The sequence below is a fragment of the Hemiscyllium ocellatum genome, chromosome 10 (genome assembly GCF_020745735.1).
Source record: "Hemiscyllium ocellatum isolate sHemOce1 chromosome 10, sHemOce1.pat.X.cur, whole genome shotgun sequence".
In the NCBI taxonomy this organism is placed as follows: domain Eukaryota; kingdom Metazoa; phylum Chordata; class Chondrichthyes; order Orectolobiformes; family Hemiscylliidae; genus Hemiscyllium; species Hemiscyllium ocellatum.
In genome coordinates, this window is record NC_083410.1 from 3,246,464 (window position 1) to 3,269,288 (window position 22,825).

The 22,825-nt window shown below is 43.9% G+C and overlaps 1 protein-coding gene across 1 annotated transcript in view; it reads left to right on the forward strand.

Annotated features, from left to right (window-relative positions):
* The first annotated feature begins 14,514 nt into the window (after positions 1-14,514).
* LOC132819305 (uncharacterized) overlaps positions 14,515-22,825 on the forward strand; it is a 32,814-nt gene continuing 24,503 nt past the window's right edge. The window contains exons 1-2 of the mRNA XM_060830750.1: positions 14,515-14,897; positions 17,032-17,184. Of these exons, the coding sequence (XP_060686733.1) occupies positions 17,066-17,184 (119 nt within the window). The 5' untranslated portion in view covers positions 14,515-14,897; positions 17,032-17,065. The remainder of the gene's footprint in view (positions 14,898-17,031; positions 17,185-22,825) is intronic.

Here is a 22,825-nt window from a genome sequence, read left to right on the forward strand (position 1 = left end):
AGTTAATATTATTGCATCTGCTGCAAATTTTAACAGGTCTATCCATTACACGGACCACAGTAGATAAGAGGGGAGAGTGTACACAGGGCTGTGGGAGGGGGTTAAATGGGTGTGCAGAGTCAGTGACAGGGGGAGAATGTCCATGTAATGTGGGAGGAGGATTAATAGTCTTCCTTATGTTGCAAACAACTCATTAATATGGCATTCAATAAGGTCCCACATGAGAAATTAGCATGTAAATTTAAAGCGCATGGGATTAGGGGAGGACTTTTGCCCGAAACTTTGATTTTCCTGCTCCTCGGATGCTGCCTGACCTGCTGTGCTTTTCCAGCAACACTCTGATCTAAATTCTGGTTTCTAGCATCTGCAGTCCTTACTTTGGCCAAACATTTGGGGTACTGTGCTGAAATGGATTGAGGACTGGAAGGAAGAAAGAAAGAGTACAAATACATGATCTTCTTCTGAGTGGCAGGCCGTGATTAGTGGGGTGCCATAGAGATCAGTGCTGGAACCCATCTATTCACAATAGAAATGCTTTGGATGAGAAAGCTAAATGTATTATCTACAACTTTGCAGGTGACACAAAGCTGGGTGGGAGGGTAAGCTGTGAGGAGGATGCAGAGATGCTTCAATTTGAATTGGACAGGCTGAATGTGTGGGCAAATGCATAAAGAGGTAAACAAGTTACTCAAAGATTGGTGTGGGAGAAACGGATTTGAATTCATGGGACATTGGAAGGAGGGAGCTGTTCCAATGGGGCAGGCTCCATCTGAATCATGCTGTGATCAGAATCCTTAGAAGTGCAGAGTAAAATAGGTCTGAGTCGGCACATTGTTATCTAGGGGAGACCATGCCTGACAAATCTGTTCAAATTCTTTGGAGGTAATGAGCAAGTTAGACAAGGGAGAGCTGCAGACATGATCTACTTGGATTTCCAAAAGGCCTTTGACAAGATGCTGCAAAGGAGGCTGTTAAATAAGATAAGAGCCGTTGGTATTAGGGACAAGGTACTGGCATGGATAGAGAATTGGCTGACTGGCAGAAGGCAGAGAGTGGAAATAAAGGAGGCTTTTTCAGGGTGGCTGCCAATGACTAGTGGAATTCCACAGGGGTCAGTGTTGGGACCACAACTATTCACATTATACATTAATAATCAAGACAAAGGAACTGAAGGCATTGTTGCTAAGTTTACGAATGACACAAAGATACGTGGAGGGACAGGTAGTGTTGAGGAAGCAGGGAGGCTACAGAACAACTTGGACAGGCTGGGAGAGTGGGCAAAGAAGTGGCAGATGGAATACAATATTGCAAAGTGTGAGATTATGCGCTTTGGTAGGTAGAATAGACGTGTAGCTGAAAATGTGTTGCTGGTTAAAGCACAGCAGGTTTGGCAGCATCTCAGGAATAGAGAATTTGACGTTTCGAGCATAAGCCCTTCATCAGGAATGAAGGCCTTAAGCTCGAAACGTCGAATTCTCTATTCCTGAGATGCTGCCAAACCTGCTGTGCTTTAACCAGCAACACATTTTCAGCTGTGATCTCCAGCACCTGCAGACCTCATTTTTTACTCGAAGAATAGACGTGTAGACCATTTTCTAAATGGGGAAAAGCTTTGGAAATCTAAGGCACAAAGAGACTTGGGAGTTTTAGTTCAGGATTCTCTTAAAATCAGGTTCAGATGGCATCTAGGAAGGTAAATGCAATGTCAACATTTGTTTCAAGAGGGTTAGAATACAAGAGCAGGGATGTCCTGCTGAGACTGTGTAAGGCTCTGGTCAGACCACATTTGGAATATTGTGAGCAGTTTTGGGTCCCGTATCTATGGAAGGATGTGCTAGCATTGTTCAGAGGAGGTTTACAAGAATGATCCTAGAGATAAAGGACTTGTCATATAAGGAGAGTTGAGGATTTGAGGGCTGTACCCGATGGAGTTTAGAAGGATGAGGAAGGAACTGATTGAAACTTACAGAATACTGAGTGGGTATGCAAAAGATGATTCCAATGGAGGGGGAGCCAAGGGCACAGTCTCAGGGAAAAGGGATGACCGTTTACAACTGAGATGAGGAGGAATTTCTTCAGGAAGTGGGCGGTGAATCTGTGGAACTTAGTGCTGCAGAAGTATGTGGAAGCCAAATCATTGCATGTATTTAATATGGATTTAGATAAGTTAAGATCTTAATGGGTTCAAGGGTTATGGGAAGAAGGCAGGAGAACAGATTGAGAAACATATCGGTTGGGAGCAGAAGCAGGAAGGCATTCTATTTTCTGAATGGTGATAGATTGAGAAAGGGAGAGGTACAAAGAGACTTGAGTGTCCTCATACACCAGTCACTGAAGGTGCAACAGAGGGGGAAGAAGGTAACTGGCATGTTGTCCATTGTAGGATTTGAGCACAAGAGCAGGGATGTGTTGCTGCAACTCTACAGGAAGGGCAGGACTGATCCATGAAGATAAACAAGTTCAGCTAGGACTATATTCTCAGGATTTTAGAAGGATGAGGAGGGATCTCATAGAGACCTGTAAAATTCTAACAGGATGACAGGGTAATTGCAGGAAGGATGTTGCTGATGACTGGGGAGTCCAGAATCAAGGGTCACAGTCTAGGGATACAGGGTAAGCCATTCAGGACTGAGATGAAGAGAAACATCTTTACCCAGAGAGTGGTGAGTCTGTGGAATTTGCTGCCATACAAAGCCATTGAGGCCAAAACATTGAATGTTTTCAAAGAGATGCAGGTAAGGGGAGAAAGAAGGAAAAGGGGACTGGATTGGATGATCAGCCAGGATCATATTGAATGGTAAAGCAAGGTCGAAGGGCTGAATGGCCTTTACATGTCCCTATTTTTAAAATTTCTACAAAAACCCATTTTCTGAGTTACATTCCTCCAACTACATGATGCCTAGTAACACCAACAGTTCATTCAGCTCTGCAGTCCTTTACAACAACCAGCACTGACTAGCCCACTTCAAAGAGTCTATAACCACTTGGAGCTGTCAATCAAACTGTTAAATTGGGAGGCAACATGCTGTAATAATGGGAGGATGTGAAATTAGTCAAGACTCTCTTAGCCAGTTCCCTATGTCAAAAGGAGTTCAAAGGGCAAATATTTTTCAAACTCCAGTTTTCTTTTCAAATAGTTAAATGACAAGACTTGACTGAACTGCCCTGAGAACTTGACAGTTTCCTTTGACAGTTCTTCTTCACAGCTGTAATGAACGTCACAGTTCCAGTGCATTTACATACCTTTTACACACATTGATGCTTTTTTTAACAATCACAAAGAGTAGCGTAGCTATTTTAAAGGAATCTGACCATTGTAAAGAGGTATGTTATCCCCCAGAAAGGGTACCCTGGCTTTTTAGGCAAATCTGGAATGATCAGAGCTGCTTCTCCTAGGTTTAACTGTGCGTGGCATATTACACACACTGGGTCACACAAGGCTATGGCCTGCTGCTGCTGCTGCTGATTTCTATCTTTGTCAGCTGTTTCAACTCTCCTTTGATGTAAAGGTGACACCAACCGTAGCTGGATTATTGCTGTGCGACTGGTTTATCTGACCAGCAGCCTCTGTGAAATGCATGTGCATGAAATGTGATCTGACCCCTATCCAGATCATGTCTACTCCCACTCATCCACCACATCCCAGTAAAAACATCTGGCAGTGCCACTCCCAGATTATTTAGCCATGTCTGCCATTTTTGCGGCCTATTGCAGTGAAAACACAAGCCCCAAAGTCAGTTTTGTGACATTATTAGGAATTGGATTCATTCTGGTGAGATCACCCCTCATTATTCTAAACACCAGAGGCTATCATCCAATTCTACTTTGAAGCAGACTCTTTGGGCTGAATGGCCTACAGTTCCCAAGTCTGCTGCCCACTCAATCTCCCTTCACAAAAAAAAGTCCCCATGTCCCAGAAATCATTCTAGTGAACCTGCCTTGTCTATTTGTTAAACAGGTAGGATCAAAACTACACTGAGCACTTCAGGTGTAACCTCCGTATCATTGCAAGAAAATGTTCTCATTGTATTTCAGCCAGCTTCTATTTGTCCCTAGGGATTAACTTTCCAATTTTTGTACAAGAACATCTAAATCTCTCTGAATGCCAACATTTAGTGGGTTCTGAATTTTACAAACATTCTGCTTTTCCAGTCTTTCTATCAAAATGAATAAATTAATGCTGCCCAACATTAAATGGCACCTGTTATCATCATGTCCAATCACCTAACCTATCCCTTGACAGACTTTATACATTGTCCTCAGAGCTTACTTTTCCATCTGCATTTGTATAATCCCAAACCTCCATTATATATTATGCTCTGTCCCCTCATCTCACTCATTGTTAGATATTATTAAGTAACTTGAGTTCCAAGAATTCACCTTCGCACCACTTCACAAGAGAGACCCTATCATCCTGAAAAACATACTGATAAGGAACAAGACCAGGCCACTCAGCCCCTTTGAGTGTGCTCTCGCATTTAGAGTTGACTTTAACCTCAACTCTACAGTCCTGCACATCCCCGGCCATCTTATGTGCCCTCGCTAATCAATGCCCAATCTCAGTTTTTTAACCAAGCCTTAACCCCATTGATACATTCCTCCCCCCTCAATCTCCTGAACCCTAACCCTACTTAACAGCCAATTATGTAACATCTTATTGGATAACTTCTGAAAATCTAAATACAAAACCTTCATTATTTCCCACTAATCAACCCGTTAATTATATGCCACCCCAAAAAAACTCTAATTATTGGTGTTACAAGGCATCATGTAGTTGGAGGAATGTGACTTCAGAAAATGGGATTCTATAGAAACATAGAGAACAGGAGTAGGATTAGGTCATTCAGCCCTTCGATCTTACCCTGCCTGTCAATATGATCATGGCTGGTCATCCAATCAGTCCCTTGTTCCTGCTTTCTCCCTATACCCTTTGATTCATTTAGCACTAAGAATTAGACTGAACTCTTTCCCGAAAACATTCAATGTTTTGACCTCACCTGCTCTCTATGGTAGCAAATTCCAAAGTCCCACACTTTTTGTCAAGTATGAATTCCCTTTCATAAAGCTCTGAAGGTCTGGTCTACAACTTTACAAGTGTACTGTTATCACATCCTCAATAACAGATTCCAGCATTAACCTGTTACTGCCATTAGGATCAGTGGTTCATCTGTCCCCGTTATTGCTCTCTGTCTTCTCTTGAATAGAAGGTTCCATTTACTGCTGATCAATCCACAGGGATCACTTCATAATCTGTGGAAGTTTGAACTCTAAACAGGCATTAATTCTGCTGCTACCTCTTTTACAACTTTGGCTGTAGGCCACCAGGGTCAAGAGATCTGTTGCTACTCATTCCTAATAATTTTCTAGTACTTTTTGTTTTGGTAACTTTACATATTTTACATTCCTGATTCTGGTTAAACTCATGGTTCCCCTGACTTCCTCATATACTTTGTGTCTTCTGCTTTGTAGATAGACCAAGCAGATTGTGACATCTGTACCATTTCCTTTTTCTCTTTTCCAATCCCTCCTGTCTCTGCTTTGAAGATTTGTTTTCTTTTGCAAGCAAGTAATTTCCTCTTTATAGGTTTCTAAATGCTTGTGCAATTCTTGTGATATTTATTGCAAGTTTAATGCCACGTACTATTTTCTCTTTTTTCTGTTAACTCTTGGGTATTCTTTATAAGAATCTCCAAATTCTCAGACGTACTCTTTTGATAATATTTTAATTTTCTTGTTTCAATCTCATGCAATCCTCAATTTTCATAATTTGTCATAGATATGCCACTTTCTTATAGGAAATTTTATCCCACAAGGGTATGTATACTTATGAAGACTTGTTTCTTTAAATGTTTGTCCTTGCTTATCCACTAATAACTTTAAATCTATTTTCCAATCTATGCCATCCAAATTGACCCTGCTAACTCCTAAATTGGCTTTATTTAAATTTAACCACATAACTCTAAAACTTAAGATGAAATTCCATCATGTTATGATCATCTTCCCCCCAGAGTGTCCTTTTTACAAGGTTACTGAGTAACTCTTCCTCATTATACAGTGTACAACCTAACTTAATCTCTATTTGCTGTTGGATCCTCAACATATTGTTCAAGAAGAACAATTAAATGCCACATAATCTGCAAGGACAAAGTTTCCAAACAGATGTATGAGAGTCAGTACAACTATCATCCCTTAGTTGTACTGATGGACACTATTGTAAGCCCGATGTTCTAAGTTACCTCCAAGGAGTAACCCATTTAAGATGGAGATGACAGCATTTTATTTCCCACAGTGGACTGTGAGTATTTTCATCCCACTCCCAGAAAAGGTGATGAATGCACAGTCTGAATATTTTTAAGACAGAGGGGGATGGATTCTTGGTAATTGAAGGGGGGTTGTGATAGTTTATCGGAGTAGGCAGGAAAGTGCAGTAATCATATCTGCCATGATCTCATTGAATGATGGAGCAGGTTTGAGTGGCTACTCCTGCATCTAATTTTGACCTTAGAATCATCATCATTATTCTATTATTCCAGAAACCCAGGTAATGTTCTGGGCACACAGGTATGAATCCTGCCAGGCCAGATGGTGACAGTTCAACCCAATTAGGAGAAGTTAAGAGTCTAATGCTTATTGCAAAACCATGGTCGATTGTCGGAAAAACCATCTGGCTCTTTAATGTTCTTTATGGAAAGAAACTGCCCTCCTTACCTGGGGTTTGGCCTACATGTGACTCCAGCAATGTGGTGGACACTTAACTTCTTGTAGGCAATTAGGGTTGGATGATAAATGCTGGCCTAGCCAGCGACACTCTCATCTTGTGAATGATTTATTTTAAAAATTGGCTTGTTTGGGTGCTCTGCCAATATCTGCAGTTGTTAGATATTAATTGGCCCTGTCTTCCTGTCTGTATTCAGTGTCCAACTTGCCTATCGAGTGGTCAGTCCCCTTGCTTGATGTCTGTAGTTTAATGTCCAGGTGCTCATTATACTTTGGAAGATTCAGACCTTCCTGATATCCCAGTGGTAGCCCTCACAATGTTCCCGTGTAACCCCACTAGATGCTGATGAGACCACATCGGGAGTACTGTGAGCAGTTTTGGTCTCATTATTGAAGCAAATATATCATTTCATTGGAGGCAATTCAGAGAAGGTTCACTCAGATGATCTCAGGTATGGGGGAGGGATTGTCTTATGAGCAAAAGCTAAACAGGTTAGCACTCAACTCGTTTGAGTTTAGCAGAACAGGAGGTGATCTCATTGAAACATACAGAATTCTTTAGAGACCTGACAGGGTAAATGCTGAGAGGATGTTTCCCTTCATGGGAGAGTCTCAGACCAGAGGGTACAGTCTCAGAATAAAGGGGCACCAATTTAAGATAAAGATGAGGAGGAAATTCTTCTCTCAGAGTGTTGTGAGTCTTTGGAACGCCTTACTACAAAGACCTTTGGAGGCAAAATCCTTGTGTGTATTTAAGGCTGAGACAGAGAGATCTTTGACCAGTCAGGGAATCACAGGTTATGGGAAAAGGGCAGGAAAATGAACATGAGGAATATCGGATCAGCCATGATCCTGTTAAATGGGGGAGCAAGGTCAAGGAACCAAATGGCCTCATCATGTTCCCACTTTTGTGGTCTTATCGTCTAAGTTGATGTGACTGCCTCAGTTCAAGGTATAAAGAAATATTAGCCTCCCTTTTCGCAGATTAGTTCATGTAGAATGGAAACAAGGAGAAAGTGGTCAGTACTGTAATGTTGGTGGGTCATGACCTCTACTCTAGACTAATCCACCATTGACAAGTATTGGTCTGAATCTCCCTGAATCAGATTCAACCCCATTCCAGCCCAGAAACTGCTTTTGAGTTTACATTTAAATTCTTTCTGCAGTGAATTATTCAGTTGGATGATTGAGGAATGAGTATGCGAACTGGTGGTTTTAAATTATAAAAAAACAAACTTTCCAAGTTAGGTTTCTCTGAGATATGATGGAGGAGGAGACAGTGACAGATTGGATGTGACAATTCTTTGAGGATGTGTTGTAACTCAGGAAGTTAGCTGTCTGCTGGGAAGAGAACTGACATCGCAGTGAAGCTGACAGCTAACTGGTTGGATGGGACTGCCTTTCAATTAATGGAAAACTAACAAACTGTCACTAACTAACAACACCAAGATAAAGAACTTCAGCTTTCCAGCAATATGGTCTCTTCTTTATTTGATGTTTGAACTTTGGCAGACATTACATCGATGGTGCAACTGGGAGCAATAGCAACCAAACCACTCTGACCACTCACCAAACCACCACCACCCCACCCCACCCCCCCATGAGGGTTGGGTGGCGGGATGGAGGGGACACTGAGGGAGACTGACCAACACATTCTGACCCCTGCAGGGGAGAGACATTGAGAGTGCGGCACACACCGACCTTAGAGGAGGGGACACTGAACAACACACTCTTACCCCTGTACAGGGAGAAACACTGAGGGAGACTGACCAACACAGACCAAGAAAAGTGGACAAAGGGATAATGTCATTGAAACATGTCCAGATTGCACAACAGCAAACACGAAAAGATTTGATTTCCAGAGGTGAGGTGAGACTGGTGGCCCTTGACACCAAGATCACATTCAGCAATTGTGGCATCAAAGAGCTCAGGCAAAACAGGAATCACTGGGAGTCAGGGGCAAATTCGCAGTGTTTGGAGTCATAGATGACTCATATGAAGATGGTTGTGGTTGTTGGAGATCAGTCATCTCAGCTTCAGGACATCTCTGAAGGAGTTCCTTAGGGGAGTGTCCCAGGCCCAACCATCTTCAACTGCTTCAACAATGACCTTCCTTCCATCATAAGGTCAGAAGCTGATTGTACAATGTTCAGCACCATTCACGACTCCTCAGATACTGAAGCAGTCTGTGTTCAAATGCAACAAAATCTGGACAATATCCAAATTTGGTTTCATAAGTAACAAATAACATTTTCTCCACATGAGTGTAGGCATTGACTATCTCCAACAAGAGAGAATCTGACCATCACCTCTTGACATTCAATTACTCCTATCACTAAATCCTCCACTACCAACATCTGGGGGTTACCATTGACCAGTAACTGAACTGGACACACCACATAAAAACAGTGACTACAAAAGTAGGTCAGAGGTTAGGAAACCTGCATTGAGTAACGCATCTCCTGACTCCCCAAAACTCTCACAAGTCAGTAATACTCCCTATTTGCCTGGATGGGTGCAGCTTCAACTACACTCAAGCTTGATGCCATCCAAGACAAAGCAACCCACTTGAATGAACGACATTCACAAACATCTGCTCCCACCATCACTGATCTACAGTAGCAGCCGTGTGTACTGTCTACTAGATGTACTGCATAACTTGCCAAGTCTCTTCCAACAGCACTTTCCAAACTCACATCCACTTCCATCCAGAAGGGCAAGGGCAGCAGATGGGAACACCACATCCTTTAAGTTCCTCTCTAAGCCACTCGCCATCATGACTTGGAAATATATCACTAATCCTTCACCGTCACTGGGTCAGAATCCCGGAATTCCCTTCCTCAGGGCACTGTGGATCTACCTACAGCATGTGGATTGCAACAGTTCAAGAAGTCTGGAGTGTAGACATGATTATGTACTCTGTTGGGGATTTGGAGCTACAGTCTTCAGGCTGAGAGGTACCAGTGAGGTACATTCCTGATGAAGGGCTTACACCCGAAACGTCAATTCTCCTGCTCCTCAGATGCTGCCTGCCCTGCTATGCTTTTCCAGCACCACACTCTTGACTGACTCTTCAGCATCTGCAGTCCTCACTTTCTCTGAGAGGTACCAGTGTTGGCTAAAGTAATTGAAATGCATGATATTAACTCATGCCACCTCAGTCAGTTTCTTGCATGTTATGCAGAAGTTTGCTACTTGGGGATGAATTTGTTATATCCTGGACATAAAAATGGATCCATTCAACAGTAACAAGCAATGGAATTAAGGCAACAGTGAAGTGTAGTCACATAGATTAAACATTTATCAAATTTTCCAGACAGATACACTAATCAAAGCCAAGCATAGCGAGCAATAGCAGCACGATGGATAACAGGAAACAATAATGGGAAGTGCAGGAGGGTAAAGCCAGGTGAGGGTTAAATAAGAGACTGTTACAAAGTGGGTGCTGTCAGGAAACATTTACAGTGAGGGTTCTGGGCTCCATCAAGTTTTATAAATTGGGAAATAAAAATTGAAAGAACTGCAGATGCTGGGAATCAGAAACAAAAACTGAAATTGCAGGAAAGGCTCAGCTGGTCTAGCAACACGTGAGGAGAGAAAGCAGAATTAATGTTTCGGGTCCAGTGACCCTTCCTCAGAAATTGGGAGTGAAGCCTGAGAGTAGCAGTACTTGTGGATGCTTATAACCATGAAACAATTGACAGTAAGAACGAGGTAAAGCAAATGATTAATTTCTTTCATTCGTTTTCAGGGATATAGGTGTCACTGGCTGAGTCCAGCATTTATTGCCTGTCCCTAGTTGCCCCTTGAGAAGGTGGGGGTGAGCTGCCTTCTTGAACCACTGCAGTCCATGTGCTGTGGGTTGACCCACAATGCCCTTTGGGAGGGAATTCCAGGATTTGGAACCAGTTACACTGACAAGATGGCGATATATATCCAAGTCAGGATGGTGACTGACTTGGAGGGGAACTTGCAGGGGCTGGTGCTCTGATGTATTCTGCTGCCCTTGTCCTTCTAGATGAAATCGGTCGTAGGTTTGGAAGGTATTGTCTGAGGATCTTTGGTGAATTTCTGCAGCGCATCATGTAGAGAGTACACACTGCAGCTCCTGAGCATCGGTGCTGGAGGGAGTGGATGCTTGTGGATGCAGTGCCAAACAAGTGGATGATTTGTCCTGGATGGTGTCAAGCTTCTTGAATGTTGTTGGAGCTGCACCCATCCAGTCATGTGGGGAGTGTTCCATCACACTCCTGACTTGTGCCTTGTAGACGATGGGTGGGCACTGGGGAGTCAGGAGGTGAGTTATTCATCACAGTATTCCCATTCCCTGCCCTGCTCTTGTAGCCATCATGTTTATATGGTGAGTTCAGTTGAGTTTCTGGTCAATGGTAATCCCCAGGATGTTGATAGTGAGGGAGATTCAGTGATAGTAAACCACTGAATGTCAAGGGGTGGTGTTAGATTGTTTCTTATTAGGGATTTATGGGGCACAAATGTTACTTACCACTTATCAGCCCAAGCTGGAAAGTCACCCAGGTCTAGCTGCATTTAGAGATGGGCTGTTTCAGACCATCTTAGACAATATCATTCTTTCAATCAATATCAGAAACAGAGACTGAAACACACTATCTCAGTGCAATGTGTTCCATTCTTGCATTTGATTACAGCAGTAATCATTCAGGCAGCTGACCCACTGAAAATGGATCCCCATTCTGGGGAGGCTGCTGCCCCTTCAGGGGAATGGTGAGGGGAGGGTGGCCAACAGCAGCCTCTCTGGGTAACAGTGGGTCTGCCAGAGCAGTGCCCACAGTGCGGTCTTGTTTCTTGTTGTCAGCACAGTGCTCAAGCAGAAATGCAACGTTTCAATTGGATGAAGAGCAATTGTTCGAAAGAGAAGATTGATTTCCTGAGCTTGACTAAGACCAATCTCCCTGGTGTGATCTCACCTCTATAACACCTGGATTGATGACTCTGCAGCTGAATATTGCAATTGTGCTCGATTTGTGTGGATTTCACGCATGCTGCACGGTCTGGCTCTGAAGCTGATTTGAGCCTCGGACCCACCTGTAAATAAAATCCATCACAATCTCTGCCTCGTTATCTCCTATTTCAGGTACTGTGCTGACTTGCAGTTATATCACTGCTCTTTCACGATCATCGGGTCAAATTCCTGGAATTCCATCTGACTGGGAATACTCTAGGTGTCGCTACAGGCCATGGACTACAGTGGTTAGAGGGGCAGCTCACCACCTCTTCTCCAGGGCAACTAGGGACAGATAATAAACACTGGCCCAGTCACTGACACCCACCTCCCATCTAACAGATTCCTCCTTTGCAATTACTACTGGCCTTAAAAATACTTTGTTAACTGTTCCTGCTTTGGAATGTCCTGTGGCCATGAAAAATGTTACATTACATCATGTCCTTTTGACTTGTTTAGTCCCAAATGTTCGTTTGACACAAGATTCTGCTTTCAGTGAAGGCACACTCTCCATCAGGATCCTCCCTCTCTCTCTCTCTCTCTCCCCCCCTCCCTCTTCCTCACTTTGCCTTTCTCTCTCCCTCTCTCTCTGTCATGTGATGGTTATCAGCCCATGCCCAGAAAGAAGGAATGTTATTGGAACTTTATCAGTTGAGTGAATAGTGATTGTTTGAGCAAACTCCCTCCCTTGTTCCATGTGCTACATGAGCTTGTTACATTACAGCAGGCAGCTGGTATCTCAAGGACAGGCCCTGGATTGCACAGAGGACATGGCCACCTTTCACATTCCAAACCTCTTGCGCAGACTTTCCTGTAGTTTCTGTACTTTAGCCTGCATGTGTGTCTATCCACTGCTCAGGGCTGATGTGGATAGTGCGATACTGCCTGGCTAGAGATATTTTCGCATCAACCCATTCAGAGTTGCTATTACACACCTCCAAACTTTAACCTGGTGCTCCTAACTCAGAGATAGGGACCATGCCACAGTGCAACAAGGGCCCACTCTGATTCCAGACAGGCAAACCTACAGCTGGATGACAGAGTGAACTTCGAGACAGTGAGAGGGTGTGAAATTAGTCCCTCACAACAAACTGATACAGTGCAGGAGCAAAGGGATTGAAAGGCTTTGGGGGTGGGGGGGTGGGGGAGAGTGTATATGGGGCTGTGGGAGGGGGGTATATGGGTGGGTACAGTCAGTGATGGGGGAGAGTGTACACCGTGCTGTGGGAGGGGGGTAAATGGGGGGTAGGGCCAGTGAGAGAGGAGAGAGTGTACACGAGGCTGTGGGAGGGGTTAAATGGGGGGTAAGGTCAGTGATGGGGGAGAGTGTACACGAGGCTGTGGGAGGGGGTATATGGGTGGGTAGGGTCAGTGAGAGGGGAGAGAGTGTACACGAGGCTGTGGGAGGGGGTATATGGGTGGGTAGGGTCAGTGAGAGGGGAGAGAGTGTACATGAGGCTGTGGGAGAGGGGTAAATGGGGAGTAGTGTCAGTGATGGGGGAGAGTGTACAAAGGGATGTGGGAGGGGGTATATGGGTGGGTAGAATCTGTTATGGGATTCATCTGATGGACAATCAGTACTTAATAGTAAACCCAGAAAAAAGGTTTAAAAATTGTTGTTTACCCCCCTCAAGCCCCCTGTCTCCTGAGCCCTCCAAAACCCCTGCTCTGTAGTTGAACATCCCAGAGCTCTTTGTGTTTTGTTCCTTTACAGGATTAGATATTAGATAAATTACAGTGTGGAAATAGGCCCTTTGGCCCAACAAGTCCACACTGACCCGCCGAAGCGCCCACCCAGACCCATTCTCCTACACCTAACACTGCAGACAATTTAGCATGGCCAATTCACCTAACCTGCACATTTTTGGATTGTGGGAGGAAACCAGAGCACCCAGAGGAAACCCACACAGACACGGGGAGAATGTGCAAACTCCACACAGACAGTCACCTGAGGCAAGAATAGAACCCGGGTCTCTGGTGCTGTGAGGCAGCAGTGCTAACCACCGTGCCGCCCACAGATGAGGGGCTGTAGTTACCCCTTGTGTCACACTGCCCTGCCTTGGGGGTGAGCTGTGTGTCTCTCAGCACGCTCCCTGTACCTCACCCTCATGTGGGATCCTGCTCAGTCTGGACTCCTAAGTTCAGTCAGTCCCTGCTGCCTGGGAGAGGATCCCAGTCTGGGAGCTCCGGGAGCAGGCAATCCTGGGACAGGGAGCAGCAACTCTTCCTGAGTCTGGAGGGAATAGGATACTGCCTGTGGGGAAGGCAGTGAAGGGCAGGACAGGAACATGGCAGTGAGTGAGAGTGAGTGAATGAGTGAGTGTGAGAGCGCATGTAAGTGAGAGAGAATGAGTTAGTGTGAGAGCAAGTGTGAGTACGAGTGAGAGAATGTGTCGGTGAGTGTGAAAATGAGTGCGTGAATGTGATTTTGAGAGAACATGTGAGTGAGGAAAAATGTGTGAGTGAATGACAGTGACAGTGAGTGTGTATGTATGAGGCTTTATGAGAGAGTATGAGAAAGTGAGTGTGTGAGTCCTTGTGAGCTGGTGAGTGTGAGTAGTGAGTAAGTGAGAGTGTGTGAAAGTGTGACAGTGAGTGATTGTGAGCGTGAGTGGGTGAATGTGAGAGTTAGTCAGTGTGTGTGGGTGAGTGAGAGTGAGTGACAGAGTGAGTGAGTGTGTGAGTGAGTGAGTGTGTGTGTGAGTGTGAGTGTGTGAGGAGGCCGGTTGTGAAACAGTTAAGGCAGCCGGAATGATGAGCCGCTGGGTGTCAGGGTCAGGGACACCCACTCTGCTTTAGCTGCCTGCTTCCAGCTGCTCAGAGCTGCTCCCTGAGGGAGCCTCGGCTGCTGGCTTCGGAGGAGAAGACAGAAGGTCAGATAGGAGCACTGTGCAGCGGGCACTGTGTGGCCTGAATCCCTCACAGCAGCGCCTGGTTCTGGCTGTGGGCACAGTGATGGGGAGAGAATCCCTCCACTCAGAATCTCGCCTACCCTTATGGAGGGACTCCTACCCCTGAGGGCTGCACTGCCGGCGAGAACTGGACTTTCACCGCAGCCACTGCTTGTGAGGATAGATTGGCTTCCGCACTCAGGATCACTTGCTTACAGAGGGGAGATTACAGAAACCACAGTCGGGATGGGACTGTACTGAGAAGCTGGGGAAAGTGACAATGAAGACAAGGATTGAATAAAATTCAGGTCAGTGCCACTATCCAAACTGCAGGATAGCAAGTTTTTAGTTAGAGCGGGGTGAGGTGTGACCGTGTGAAATGGGTGAATTTAATGTAAACAGGTCTTGGTCCGGAGCCTCACCAGTGCAGCATTAGTGAATGAAACAGTGTCCCAAAGACTTAAATCGACAAATTCAACCAGAGAAAACTTCAGACACATCAGGAAAGACTGGAGTTGAATTGGAAAGATGATGATGGGACCCTCCACTTCCTCCTTGACAGTTGGCTTCCTGTTTTAGATATTTTTTAGTCAACCTGTTTCAGGCTTACTGTTACACAGCCCTGGAGTAGGTGAGACTTGAACCCACGCCTCCAGCTCACAGGTAGGGATACTAACATTGTGTCACAACAGCCCTTTTGCACAGAGCTATTTTCAAATTTAGTCAGTTTTCATAATAAACCCTTTTAGAGAAATTTTATGACACAGCCCTGAGGTAAGTAGATCTTGAACCTTGGACTTCTGGTCTGTACCACAAGAGGGACCCCTTAATTCCCATCTTAATGAAAAAAAATCCACACAAGGGACCACCAGATTGTTGCAGAGATCCAGGAGATTTCATGAGTGTTCTCTAGGAAGTGTCCTGAGTTCCTTGCCTGAACTGACTGTACATTCAGTGTCTGAGCAGCTCCTAAAATGTAATCAAACTGCCACAGCGTTGTTTGTGAGTCAGGCCCAGCAGCATCCGCTCTGAGCATGGCAATAAATGCAAGCCTTGCCATTGATGCCCACATCCCAGAGTCAATGAAAGAAAACAGCAGCACTCTCCGAACGCCATCAACTCAGACTCCCAGAAATCTCTATCCCAATCAAGGGTTATCCAGCCTCCTCCCCATCCCAGTTACACCACAGCCATCTAGATAATAATGTCTTTTTGAAATATATAATGACAATCCCTTCCCTGAGGGTTCAGACTTGAGATACATTGGGCCACATGTGGGTGTTCCTCACTCTCAGGAGGCAGGGGTGCGTTGTCCCAGACCTGGAAATCTCCTCCCTAAGTGCTCTGCTGAGTTCTTGTTGGAAGTCAAGTCACTGGTCACTAGAGATGCATTATCTCATGCCCTGTGTTTCAGTGGTTATACATGTGACTACTTTCTGCACCAACTATATTGTTAGTCTTCTGAATATTGATTTACTTCCAGCTGGTGGTAGTGCTCCACAAGTTGGATCATGGAGGGAAATCTGGCTTGATAAATCATAAATTTTATTTTCTGCTTTGCTTAATGAAAAGGTCAGTCACTGAAAATGTTAACAAGAGTTTGCCAATTTCCTGTGAGCAAAAGAACATCAATGTTTATTGCACACACGTACAAAAATATGATCTTACACCATACAAGAGTATTTGAAACAGTTTTATTACAAACATCAGAAAGAAAGATTCAATCCCCTTAACTCCTCAACAACATTCCAGTCTCTCAAAAACCAGTGAAGGATTACCCTTGTCTTGACACTACAGCTCTTTGTTCAGTTGGGATGGCTGTATTTGGTTTCATATTGACAGATTTCTGCATTCATCTGATGCCATTTCTTCACTTAATGTCTCTTTTGGTGCTTCAGCTCACTTCCTTAACACATGGTCATCAAACCAATATATTAACACATGGTCATCAAACCAATATATTAGCACATGGTCATCAAGCCAATATATTAACAGCCCTGGGCAGCATCTTTTCTTTCTGACACCTCTACAGCTTTCTGCTTCTGAAGTTTCTTCCAATCAGCTCAGGACTTTTTCCCTGACTGTTTTGAAGACTATTAAACTATTATCATATCTGCTGTTAAAAAAACTTTTCTCTCTGACTAGATGTGTTTCTGTTTGACTTCTTCTGGATTGTTTTGACTTTCTGTGTTACTGGTTTCCTACAGGCATTCCACTCTTTTTTTTTTACCCTTTACTAATGCACTGAACTGTTCACCTCAATTGTTTAAAGACCTAATTGAAATGCATGCATGTAAAACAAGTCCCCATTGTCATTCTCAGAGCAAATCTAAAATGAAACTAAAAATGTCTTCCCCCCTTCATAACACTGATCCTTCATGACAATGTGTATATAGATATCTCTAAAATCAATTTCTGTGAGGCATCTTATTATTCTTTCAGATGAACAGCAGCATCCTTGGCTCTATCTTTGAGTATGGGTGCAGAGCCCTGGTCCTTGAGTGGTGGATCCTATTCAATGCATTTATGGTTGTTCTTCACCCTGAGCTTGCTGTTGTTCATCCTGCTGCTGATCTCCTGTGGAGGCTGCATGAGGTAAGTCAGCTGGACACTCGCACCATGTCCCTGGTGGCATCACTGAAGGAACAGGGCTTTCTGCTATGTGTTTGCCATTTCACCAGTTTATCAGTAAACTTCTAACAGCCTGCACTGTCCTCCTCACAGTCGACAATCTGCAAACAGAAATTGTTCCCTGTACTCCAAGTCTGCGATCATTCGGGAAAAAAAGTAGCTGCCAAAACTAACCCTTGGGGAAGCTCCACTACACACCTTCTTCCAGTTTGACAAAACATCTCCAACACAACCTAGCTTCCTGTCCCTCAGACATTACATTTATCACTGTCATTTATACATTAGCAAGTAGGGAGGATGGAGAGGAACACCTCAGCAAGGAAAGAGCAGAGCAGTGTAAACGTTGTCAAGGAGTTATAATGGGAGATTTTAATTACCTGCCTATTGATTGAAATACTGGTTGAGTAAGGGGCAATGCTGGCTTGTGCTCAAGGGAAGTTCCCAACATAGTATGTGTCCACTCCAACAAGAAAGGTTCCTCTGTTAGACCTGGTTGTTGGGAATGCGGGCAGCCAAACAGAACAGGTATCAGTGAGACAATATTTAGGATTCAGCGATCATTGTTTTGTAAGGTTCAGGACAGTGCTGGAGAATGACATGCAACAATTCTGAGTAAGAATAATCAACTCTCAGAGAACCCATTTCAATGGGACTTCGGGTGGCATGGTGGCTTAGTGGTTAGCACGGCTGCCTCACAGCACTAGGGTCCCAGGTTTGATTCCTGCCTCGGTTGACTCTCTGGAGTTTGCACATTCTCCCTGTGTCTGCATGGGTTTCCTCCCGGTGCTCCGGTTTCCTCCCACAGTCCAAAGATGTACAGGTCAAGTTAAATGGCCATGCTAAATTGCCTATAGTGTTAGATGCATTGGTAAGAGTGAAATGGGTCTGGGTGGGTTACTCTTCGGAGGGTAGGTGTGGGCTGGTTGGGCTGAAAGGCCTGTTTCCACACTGTAGGGAATCTAATCTAGTTTAATCTGAAATTTAAAAGAAACAGAAATTGCTGAAGAAACTCAGCAGGTCTGGCAGCATTTGTAGAGAGAGAGAGAGTAGAATTAGCATTTCGAGTCTGCTGACTGAAAATAACTGGAAAAGAAAGAAAAAAAAAGGTGGTTGATGGAAAATATTCAGCCTGGAGTCCAGTTACTAGTGGTGTGCCACAGGGATCTGTTTTGCGACCACTGCTGTTTGTCATTTTTATAAATGACTTAGGTGCAGGCATAGGTGGATGGATTAGTAAATTTGCAGACGACACAAAAGTCAGTGGAGTAGTGGACAGTTTGGAAGAATTTTACAGGTTGTAAGGGGACTTGGATAAACTGCAAAATTGAGCTGGAAGGTGGCAAATGGTGTTCAATGCAGCTAAATGTGAGGTGATGCACTTTGGGAAGAATAACAGGAAGGCAGAGTACTGGGTCAATGGAAAGATTCTTGGTAGTGTGGATGCGCAGAGGGATCTTGGAGTCCATGTATATAGATCCCTGAAAGTTGCCACCCAGGCGGATAGTGCTGTTAAAAAGGCATACGGTGTGTTAGGTTTCATTCGTAGAGGGATTGAGTTCCAGAGCCACAATATCATGCTGCAACTATACAAAACGCTGGTGCGGCTACACTTGGAATATTGTGTACAGTTCTGGTCCCCATATTTCGGGAAACACGTGGAAGCATTGGGAAAGGTGCAGAGGAGATTTACCAGGATGTTACCTGGTCTGGAGGGAAGGTCTTATGAGGAAAGGCTGAGAGACTTGAACCTGTTCTCATTGGCTTTTCATTGGCAAGAAGAAGGCTAAGGGGGGATTTAATAGAGACATACAAGATGATCAGAGGATTAGATAGGGTAGACAGTGAAAGACTTTTTTCTAGGATGATGATGTCAGCGTGCACGAGGGGACATAACCACAAATTGAGGGGTGATAGATTTAAGACAGATGTCAGAGGCAAGTTCTTTACTCAGAGAGTGGTAAGGCCGTGGAATGCCCTACCTGCCAATGTAGTTAACTCAGCCACATTAGGGAGATTTAAACAATCCTTAGATAAGCACATGGATGATTTTGGGATAGTGTAGGGGGACGATCTGAGAATAGTTCACAGGACGGCCCAACATCGAGGGCTGAAGGGCCTGTTCTGCTCTGTATTGTTCTATGTTCTAGAACAGAGCTATATTCCACCTGGGATGTGCATGTTACTGGCTAGGCCAGCATTTAATGTCTATCCCTAATTTCCCAGAGAGTTGTTACGAGTCAACCACATTCCTGTGAGTCTGGAGTCAATGTAGGCCAGACTGGATAAGGACAGTATAGAACATAGAACATAACAGCACAATGCAGGCCCTCAATGTTGGCCAAGCTGTGAACCCAATTTTAAGCCTATCTGTCCTACACTATTCCATTCTCATCCATATGCCTATCCAATGACCATTTAAATACCATTAAAGTTGGCAAGTCTACGACTGTTGCAGGCAACGCATTCCACACCCATACTACTCTGAATAAAAAAAAACTATCTCTGATATCTGTTCTATATCTCTCACCCCTGTATTTAAAGCTATATCCCCTCTTGCTAGCCATCGCCATCTGAGGAAAAAGGGTCTCGCTGTCCAACCGATCTAACCCTCTGCTTATCTTAAATGTCTCAATTAAGTCACATTTCAACCTTCTTCTCTCTTATGAAAACAGCAGCAAGTCCCTCAGCATTTTCCTCATAAGACCTTCTCTCCATACCAATCAACAACCTAGTAAATCTCGTCTGATCCCTTTCCAAAATTCCCACCTCCTTCCTACAATGCGGTGACTGGAACTGTATGCAGTACTTCAAGTGTGGCTGCACAGAGGCTGTACAGCTGCAGCATGACCTCATGGTTTCGAAACTCAATCCCACTACCAATAAAAGCTAACACACCCTATCAACCTGAGTGGCAACTTTCAAGGACCTGCATGCCTGGATATCAAGATCTCTCTGCTCTTCCACACTATGAAGAATATTATCATTAACCAAGTACTCTGCATTCCTGTTACTCCTTCCAAATGAATCACCTCACACTTTTCTGCATTAAATTCCATTTGCCACCTCTTAGCCCAGCTCTGCAGCTTATCTTTGTCTCGCCATAGCCTACAACATCCATGAGCACTATCCATAACTGTACTTAGTGTTGTCCACAAATTTACTAACCCATCTTTCTATGCCCTCATCCACGTCATTTATAAAAATGACAAAACAGCAGTGGACCCAAAACAGATCCTTGCAGTACACCACTAGTAACTGGACTCCAGGATAAATATTTCCCATCAACCACCACCCTCTTTCTTCTTTTAGCTAGCCAATTTCTGATCTAAACTGCTAAATCACCCTCAATCCTATGCCTCCGTATTTTGTGCGATAGCCAACTGTGGGGGAACATTATCAAACACCTTACTGACATAAGTAGATTTCCTTCCCTGAAAGGTATCAGTGAACCTGATTTTTTTTTACGGTAATCAACTTTTTTTTGTGTGCTAGATTCTTATTAAATACACATTTCACTGTCTGCCATAATGGGATTCAAATCTACCTCTCTGGATCATTAGCCTGGGTTTCTGAATTGTTTGTTGAGTGGTGGGATCAGCTCCCTAGCTAGGCCAGAGAAACAGAAGGTGAATAATGAGCTATCTGGAGCAGATGGTTTGGCCTCAGTCCAGGTATATTCCATCAAAAGGGAAAGGTAGGACAAACAAACTCAGAACTTCCAGGATGAAAATGAGATAAACGTATTTTTTTCTTTAATCCAATGTCTATGTCAGGCAGTGACGACAGTTGAGAAGGTACGGAAAGCCCAGAAGGGAGATTAAAAAGGCAAATAAGGAGAGCAAAAAGGGATGGTGATTAAAGGCTGGCAGCTAATGTTAGGGAAAATCACAGTCATCTCTAAGACAGCAACAATAAAGGCATGCTGAAAGGAGGAGTAGGGCCACTCAAAGAACAAGAAGGGGATTTACTCCTGGAGGCAGGGGACATAACTAAGGTAGCAAATGGGTATTTTACAGCTGTCTCTTTACTAAAGATGAGGATGCTGCCCAGGTCATAGTGACAGACAAGAGAACAGTCACAAGAAAAGATCAAAATTAATAAGGCGGGGGTATTAGATACAGTCAGCATTTAAAGGTGGCAAGACACTGAGACTGGATGAGATGCATCCAAGGATTTTGAAGGAAGTTTTGGAAGAATTGGTGGAGGCAGTGGAGACAGTGTCCATGTTTCCTGGGCTTGGGGGAGGTGCCTGAAGTCTGGACAATCATAAATATCACAGCTTTGTTCGAAATGAAAGGTTGTAAACTTTGGCCTAGTAATTACAGCCCAATCAGTTTAATTCTGGCAGGGAAGCTTCTAGAAACAATTATGTGGGAATTGAATTAATTGTCACATGGAAAAGTGGGGATTGGTTCAAAAGAGTCATCATGGATTCTTAAAGGAAAACCATGTCTAATTGAGTTGCTGAAAGAGATAACATGAAGAAGTAACAGCGTTGATGAGGGTGATATTGTTGATGTGGTGTACATGGATTTCCATGTTTGATACAGTGCCACACAAACAAACTTGTGTGGAATGTTATAGGTCGAGGTATAAGAAGAACAGTAGTCGTGTGGAATACAAAATTGGCCGAGGGCTAGGACACAGAGAGTAATGGTCAATAGATAATTTCTGGGCTGGAAGAAAGTTTGAGCAGAGTTCGCAGAGACTGGTATTGCAACACTTGCTTTTGATGTAACTAAATGTTCTAGGTCTTAGCATGCAGGGGACAACATCAAAGCTTGCAAATAACATGATACTTGAGAGAATTGTAAACAGATGACGAGGAGGAGGAGGACAGTGTGGAACTCCAAAAGGACATTGACGGGTTGGTCGAATAGACAGATAGGTGGCAACTGTCATTCAATGCAAAGAAATGTGATGAGGTGCATTCTGACACAAAGAATATGGACAGATAATATGAAATAAAGGCTGCTTTTCAGAAGGATGAGTTGGAATAGGAAGACCTAGGTATATTAGTACATCATTCATTAAATGTGGCAGGACAGGTTAAGAAAGCTGTTAATATAGTATATATTATTCTTTGCTTCATAAATGGAGGCACAAAACAGGGAGGTGTTGCTGACTGTATCTCAGATACTTGTTAGATCTCAGAAAGTGGTGGTCAATTTTGGGTGCTACACTGTAGGATGGGATGTGAATGGTGTGTGTGCAATAGAGGTTTACCAGAATGGTTCTAGGGATGAACCACCTCGATACAGGTGATACATCAGAAACTTTAGGATAATTCTCCTCAAGAGGAGAAGGCTGAGAAGAGTTATGTTAGATGCTTTCTAAACCGAGGAGGGTTCGTTCAGAGTGGATACTGAGAATCTGTTCCCAGCCAGTTTGAGAACCAGACAGCACCTTTTCAGTGTTTGGCAAAACAAACAAGGGTGGCATGGGAAAACCATTTTCACACAGTGACTACTTAGGTTATAGAAATGTGCTGGACATTGAGGAGTTCATTAATATTTTTAATTTAGAAACTATGTACAGGGTTTTGGAGAAAATTAGGGAGATTGGCTCAAAGTTGAAACGTTCAGAGAGCCAGTAAAGACATGAC